The 7,282-nt window shown below is 34.8% G+C and overlaps 1 protein-coding gene across 6 annotated transcripts in view; it reads left to right on the forward strand.

Annotated features, from left to right (window-relative positions):
- CDC14B (cell division cycle 14B) overlaps positions 1 to 7,233 on the forward strand; it is a 61,951-nt gene extending 54,718 nt beyond the window's left edge. For 4 of the 6 annotated variants that reach the window (XM_007429485.4, XM_088130021.1, XM_088130020.1 and 1 more), the window contains exons 14-15: positions 636 to 692; positions 959 to 7,233. In XM_007429485.4, the coding sequence (XP_007429547.3) occupies positions 636 to 692; positions 959 to 998 (97 nt within the window). In that variant the 3' untranslated portion in view covers positions 999 to 7,233. The remainder of the gene's footprint in view (positions 1 to 635; positions 693 to 958) is intronic. The other 2 variants (XM_007429487.4, XM_088130019.1) reach the window with 1 other exon arrangement.
- Positions 7,234 to 7,282: the final 49 nt, after the last annotated feature.

Genomic DNA, 7,282 nt, shown 5'->3' on the forward strand with positions numbered 1-7,282 from the left:
ATGATAAGAGAGTTTGGTTGATGTCAACTTACAGATTCTCTCATCCATTAGGAGCAGATTAATGTAGCAGAGTGCTTTAGATATGACTGCTACATGGGGGTTGTTCACAAGTAGTACTAATATAAGATGAAACCCTCAGAGGTGTATAGATGCATCAGCCAGTTCTAAAAATGGGATCTTTAGCTCATGGAACAGAATTTTCAAGAGTATTAAGTAACTCCCTACCCTCTTTCTCTTGAAATTGGCTGGAACCTATACTGCAAATGAAAGAGTCACCCCTTGTTGCTTCAGTTAGCACTTTAGGGAACAAGATATTATGTTGACACAATGAGTGGAGAGAGGATGGATTTTAAAAGAGACTTGGCGAATAGGAGCAAAAACACAGTAAGTGTTACCCTATTATTTAAATAGTAAAAGCTGTTTTTCACTTACTTTAGTATTTTTAAAATAACAGTTTAGAAAGGTATTTTTTAACTTTTATGTACCTTTCCAAGCCCACCACTTGCTTCTAACACTGTCAGTTACACTTGACTTCCAGATTTAAATTGGAAGCTGAATGAAGTGACAGAGCATCATCTATTTAATCCTAACCACTTAAAACAATTTTCTTTACTTTTTTTCTACTTTTCCCACAGTCTGATGCCTCAGAGGGAAAGAAGGAAAAGGGATGCTTTACAACAAATACGCTTATGGTACTTTGATCCCACTGCTTTCTCTTTATGAATCTCAGCTCGTTTTCTAATAATGTAATCTGAGTGGCAGACCTTTATTGTTGAGGTTGTATTATTTTCAGAAATTTAGCCTTTGAATCACCCCCTCCCTCCTCTAATGACTTTTTGGTTTATTTGCTGGCTTAATTTTAACTGGTTGTTATGATGGCTAAATTGTTTGTTTCTAATTGGTATTTATATATGCATCTTATGTATTTTATGTCCCATAAACCTCTTTATCATTTCAGCACTGCCACTAATCCAAGAACCAGAAGTGTGCTGCGTTGAACAATGAGAATTCAAGAGAATGCAGAAAAAAAAGGGACATTGTTTTCAATTAAAACATTGAAGATTGATTTTTTTTCTTTTAAAAAGTGGTCTATTTTAACTCTTGTACAAGAGTGTTAATTTATTATCACTACAATAATGATTTTTTTACCGCTTTAATAATGGCCTGTAAATTTTAGCCTTTTGTCTAAATATCTCTTTTATCAAGAGAACTTTTTTTTGTACAATGCTTAGGGACAAAATGTGATGGCAATCATTTAATCTTCTGTCCAATATAAAGAAGTGATGGGGGGGGTACATACATTATCTGTTTGGTGTATAAATTTTCATCCCAAATTGGTTTTCTCTTATGATGGAAATGGAGAAATTGGGAAGGTGTAGTCTTCTTCCCTTCACCACCCAATAATATGATTGCTGTTTGCATACATTAACTACCCTAATTATATTAGGATTTTTATCATATATTTCTAAATCACTATCCACCAAAGAGTGCTTTATTTTCATAGATTTAGCTCCTAGTTTTGCAAATTATACCACTACCTAAAGTGTTACTTACTACTTTTAATTAACAGAAACAGCTGGGAAGAATTGCAACAAATATGTGCTGTTTTAATACCACAGTCTTAATTGTTAAGCTACTAGTGAATTAAAACTTACTGTATAGCTAATACAAATAATAATTGGACAAAATGCACTAACAAAGCATGGCTTTTCATATCCCCTCTATGTACTTACACATTTACCCCATTCTCACTAAAAGGAATGCTAGCACTGCTTGCAAATCAGCTCCCCTTGCCCTGAGAACCTGTTCTTAGACACCACCCTTTCCTAGAATTAAATATTGCATGGTAATAGTTCTGCTAATATTTAGACATTCATTTTAGCTCTGTTTGCAGAAATAGGGGATTGAATTGGTGTTCTTCTGTATGCAAAGTATGTGGCATATCAGTGTTTTGATTCTAATGACATGTCGATAGGTTGGATAGGGGAAGGAGTTGCATTTGCCATTTCTCTATATCTACCATGTCAAATTCATTAAAATTACAAAGTTACAGTTATACACTTACCTTTCAGTGCAGAAGCAGCAGCAGATCTGTACTGAAATGTAGAGAAAGCATTGTGGATTATAATTATTGCCATTCTTAGTCTTCAGAAACTAAGCGAGAACTGTAACTATTCTCTTGTCCCGTTTGGACTTCAGAAGTCCTCCTTGTTCAGGAGTATCAGGTGTTTCTCTGCACCTTTGCAATTTAGCTCTTTCCAGTCTGGGGAAACAACTTTACCCAAGGAAAATTTTATTAGTTGTGGCTAATGCAGGTCATCCTGATGTTGGGTTGTGACTCCTTTTAGCCCTAGCCAACATGACTGAAGTTAAGAATTGCTGTCCAGTATCTGGAAGGCTAAAGTTTGCCCATCACTGGTATAGAGGCTTTGCTATAGTCTGCTCTATATTCCTTTAGAAAAGAAGAGCTATGTAAAAAATAAAAATTTAGAAAATGCTTGCTGTACCTGAAGCCCAAAATATCTGTAACTAATCATGCCAATAAGAGTAGATAAGAGCATTGGGATTTTGTCTTGAACAGCTACCTTGTTAGGAGTATTGTTAAATTTTAGGAATATGGATTTTTTAGAAAGTCACATAGCACTAGTACTGAAGAGAACTGGGCCGTGTTTTAGGGCTGATAGCCATGTTGATCCTCACAGCTACTTTAATAAATTCCTACCATTAAGTCTCTCATCAAATCTTAGGAGCTACACAAGAGACCTTCTCCAGGATAATCTGTCCCCACCCTGGCCCTTCAGATCTTTTATTGATGCACTCATTGCCATTGTAATTGAGTCTATCTATCTTGCTGCTGATGGTTCTCCTTTCCTCTTTCCCCAGCATTATAAACTTCTCAAGAGAACAAAGTCTTCACACAATGTGTCCAAAATATGATAAGTGTAGTTACTTGTGCTTCAAATGAGAATTCTGGATTGATTTGCTCTGTGATCCATTTATTTGTTTTCTTGGCTATCTATTATAATCTCAAGAGTCTTCCAGCACCAAAATTCACAAGTGTCAGTACTCTTTTTATCCTGTTTCTTCAAAATCCAACTTCTGCTTCTATAGAATGTCACAGTCTACATGATCTGATCTTTGTAGGTATAGACACATAATGGCATCTGAATATTTTTCATAAGGCCTTCATTGCTACCCTGCCAAGTGCTAGTCTGTGGTATATTTCTTGACTGTTGGTTCTTTTACTATTGATAGTTGATCCTAAAAAGCAAAAGCTATCCACCATTTCATTGACTATCTTCATTGTCAATTTTAAGGCTGTTTGTTCCATCTGTTATTTAGTCTTCTTTAATCTTAGTTCCATTTTTTTCACTGTGTTCATTGACTTTCATTACCAGAGCTCACAGATCATTTGCATTTTCAGCATAGTGCAGGTTATTGATGTTTCTTTCTCCAGTTTTGAAACCACACCCATCTTCCAATCCAGCCTCCCTTAACATGTGGGTTGAATAAATGACAGAGTATACAGCCTTCTCACTTCTTTACTAACCTGGAGCCAGTCTGTTTCACCATGTTTTCATACTGTGGCTTCCTATCTTGTATATAGGTTTTGCACAAGAACAGTGAGATATTCCGGGATTCCCAATTTTTGAAGGCCATTCCACAGCTTGATATGTTTGACACAATTGAAGGACTTTTTATAATCAATGAAACATGTATTGACTTCTTTTTGATATTCTTTGACTTTCTCAATTATCTAGAAGTTATCAACAATAATGTCCCTCGGTCCTTGGATTTTTTAAAAATCCGCTTGAACATTTGGAATTTTATTTTTCGTGTAGGGCTGTAATCTGTGTTGGAAGATCCTAAGCATTATTTTGCTTTCACATGAAATCAACAATATCGTATGATAGGTTTGCATACTCTGTTAAGTGTCCTTTGGTATTGGTATATAGATTGCCCTTGTCCAATCTGTTGCCCAGTATGTCATTCTCCAGATTTGTTGGTGTAGTTTGTTTAGAATCTTGATTGATTCTTCTATTGCTTGCCTTATTTCTACAGTTATTCCATCAATTCTAGTAGCCTTCCAACTTGGTAATGACTGGAGTGCTGATCTAACCTCATCTTCTAGTACTAGAGGTTTTTATAAATAGGGAATGTTTTCTAAAGTATCATGGATATTGACATTTCTACTGTACAGAATTTCAGTATGCTTCTTCCAGCTTCCTTTGATCCTGTTTGTATCAGTTACTACCTGTCCATTGGCATCTCTTAGCATACCAGTTCAAGGTTGGAACCTCCTTTTGAGTTCAGAGACTTCTGTGTTTTTTCTTGTCTCTGTCCAATGTCTTTACAGATATTGCTATAATATTGCTTGCCTCTTCTAACAGCCCTCTAAAATGTGTTAAGTTCCTTCCTGAGATCTTTATCTTTCTGGGCTTTGGCTTCTTTTCTCTTGGCAGTTTCTGCCATTTATTCTCACATCCAGTTTGGTTTCTTCTGTCACTTGATTTTTGGCAGTCTCTTTTCATATTCATCCTTAACAACTTCTTTAATTTCATTCCACAATTTCTCTGGTTCCCTATCAATGAGGTTCTGGGCTTCAGACAATTCCTGTTCTTGAAAATGGTAGGAATATGCTCAAGATTGTATTATTGAAACTGGTTGGTTTTCTTCCACTTTAGCTTGACTTGGAACTTGCATATGAGTTGTTTGTTATCAGTTCCATAATCAGTCCTTGGCTATGACTTTGCTGTTCTCACACAACTCTTCCACCACCTTGAACCAGTAACGTAGTCAAATTGATTTCTATGTAATTCATCTGATAACGTCCATGTATACAGACTTTGTTTTGGTTGTTCGAGGAATGTGTTAGCATGAAGTTGTAATTAGACTGGCAGAAATTGTAAGTTTTCCTGATTCATTTCAGTATCCTAGACTATACAGTCCTATAGTCTGCCTTTGTTATTGCCTAACTTTCCCTAAAATAAGTGTGCTGTATACAAACAGCATAGTTTTCAATTTAAGTTAAGTCTCCTTTGGTGTTGGTATGTAGATTGCCCTTGTCCAATCTGTTGCCCAGTATGTCATTCTCCAGATTTGGTGGTGTAGTTTGAACTTAAATCCTCACTATGAACTCTTTATCATCATGTTTAATGGGCTGTAGTCATTTTTTTCCCCTTCATTGCTGATTTTCTAAGAAGAATCCAACACAAACCAATATTGGTCATGACACTTTTTTTAATAAGGAAGCTTACTATAGATCATTCTGTGCAGACATTCACTTATGAAATTAAACCTATATTTGGTGTTTATTTTTAAAGATTTAGGTTGCTTATACAGGAGCTTCTTTGCCATTCAGTTATAGCTCATTTACTTAACAGCAGTTGCGTTATAGACAAGAGTTCTTCATTTATATTTATTGGAATACATGAAGTTTTTGATTGGTTTAATCTTGTTCTACTTCATCCACCATGAAAGTGAATGCCACATGGTTACTGAAGGACATGCTCACATAGTCCCTTAACAATTGATTTTAGTCAGCTTTATAAAATGTAACCTACATTTAACAGGAAGTTCCAGGATCACGTTTGGTACGGATTTTGTTGTTTCAGAAGTATTTCTGTATTGTTCATGCTATTTTCACTAACAATACAGATACTGACTTTGATCTTAATAAATATATCCTACCTTAGAGTGTTTCCTGTATTTTGCAGGAGATTTTTCAAGATGGTGTGATTTCAAATCAGTTAAATTAATATTTGTTCTAACAGGACCTCAAACAATCAAATCAGCCTCATTGTTCAACATTTGAGATTTTATTTGGCCTACATCCTAAAATTCAAGCAGCAAGAGTCACGGTATTTTAATTTGTGCACCTGATGGATTAAAGTTCAAATAGACATTTGGTACATGAACTGAGATAGATGTCACTTTCATGATTGTTGATAAACTACTTCCACCAATTATTTCTGTATCATGAAGGACAAAAGATTCACTTACCTATATCTCAATTATTTGCTAAATTCCCCCCTTAATAGCCAGTTACTGTTTGTTTATGCAATACCCATTCCTAATTCTGTAAACTCAGTCATTTCTAGCCATCTCATAAAACTATGCTAATTTATAGTCAGCATACAAAACGTTATTTCAGTTGCCATAGATATGTGAATAACTGTTAAGTGCCATTTACCAGTTTATTCTTGATAGGATTATGCTTGAACCTCAGATTAAAAGGTTTGTGATAGAATATAGTTATTATTTGGGAGTGTATGTATACATACCACTTGTTTCTACCTCCCTCAATCTTGGTTACTAAGTGTCAAGGCAGCTCAGAATGCTCTGATTAGCATGGAGGAAATCTATTTATATTTTGGCTCAGAAGCTTTACTAGTACCAACAGTAGTTACTTGTTATATGTGCACAGAATTGCAACATCTGCTATTTTAGATATGAGAACCAAGATTATTTGAATATGAAACCACTGACTGAGTTGTTAATGATATATACACAAATCAACCATGCAAAGCCATTCTTAAATGGTCACAATCATGTTGAGCCAGTCTACCACTGAAAAAGCAGTGCTCCCACAGAATGTCATTTTTTGATAGAAAGGCAAGGTATAAGTTAAATGCATTAAACCATCTCTTAGATTTAGTTCTAGGTAGAAGAGTACTAGTATCAGGCCAGAAAAATATTCAATATTTAGGTGTTTTAGAAGTCAAAAGATATATTTAATTTTTTTAGGCTTGTAAACCAAAGGCTCCCAGTTCTTAAACTTTCTTTGTAATGGATAAGCAAAATAAATAGTCTGATTCATTTACATACTCACATGGAACTATTATGATTCCATACTGGTTAGCACAATTTATTTTCCATCAATTTAAAATAAAGTTGTACCCAAATATTCATTGCTATATTGACAGCCATGCTGTGGAAAAGCTTAAAACAAAACTTTCAGAGTTGTTACTTGTAGGTCCCAGTTACAAGTTTTTAGGTTTTATATGTACTGTCTTCAAAACATGTACAAATAATTTGTTCAAACCATGTGGTATAATCAATACTGCTCAGATCAAATTATTTTGTTAATGTATAGCAGGGATAAACTTGATACTGTGTTTAAATTTTAATTTGATAGTATGTATTTTTCATCAGTGTAATTGGATTATATAAATCTGGACTAACTTGTAAGAGAAATGTGTACAAATAAAATCTATTGCTTATACGAGACTACCCAAATGTGGAAAACACTTAATTGGGGGCTGTGTAGCACATCTGATTC

This window comes from Python bivittatus, unplaced genomic scaffold, assembly GCF_059951505.1.
Source record: "Python bivittatus isolate LINGU-HERP-01145 unplaced genomic scaffold, Pbiv_v1 ctg000850_np1212, whole genome shotgun sequence".
NCBI lineage: Eukaryota > Metazoa > Chordata > Lepidosauria > Squamata > Pythonidae > Python > Python bivittatus.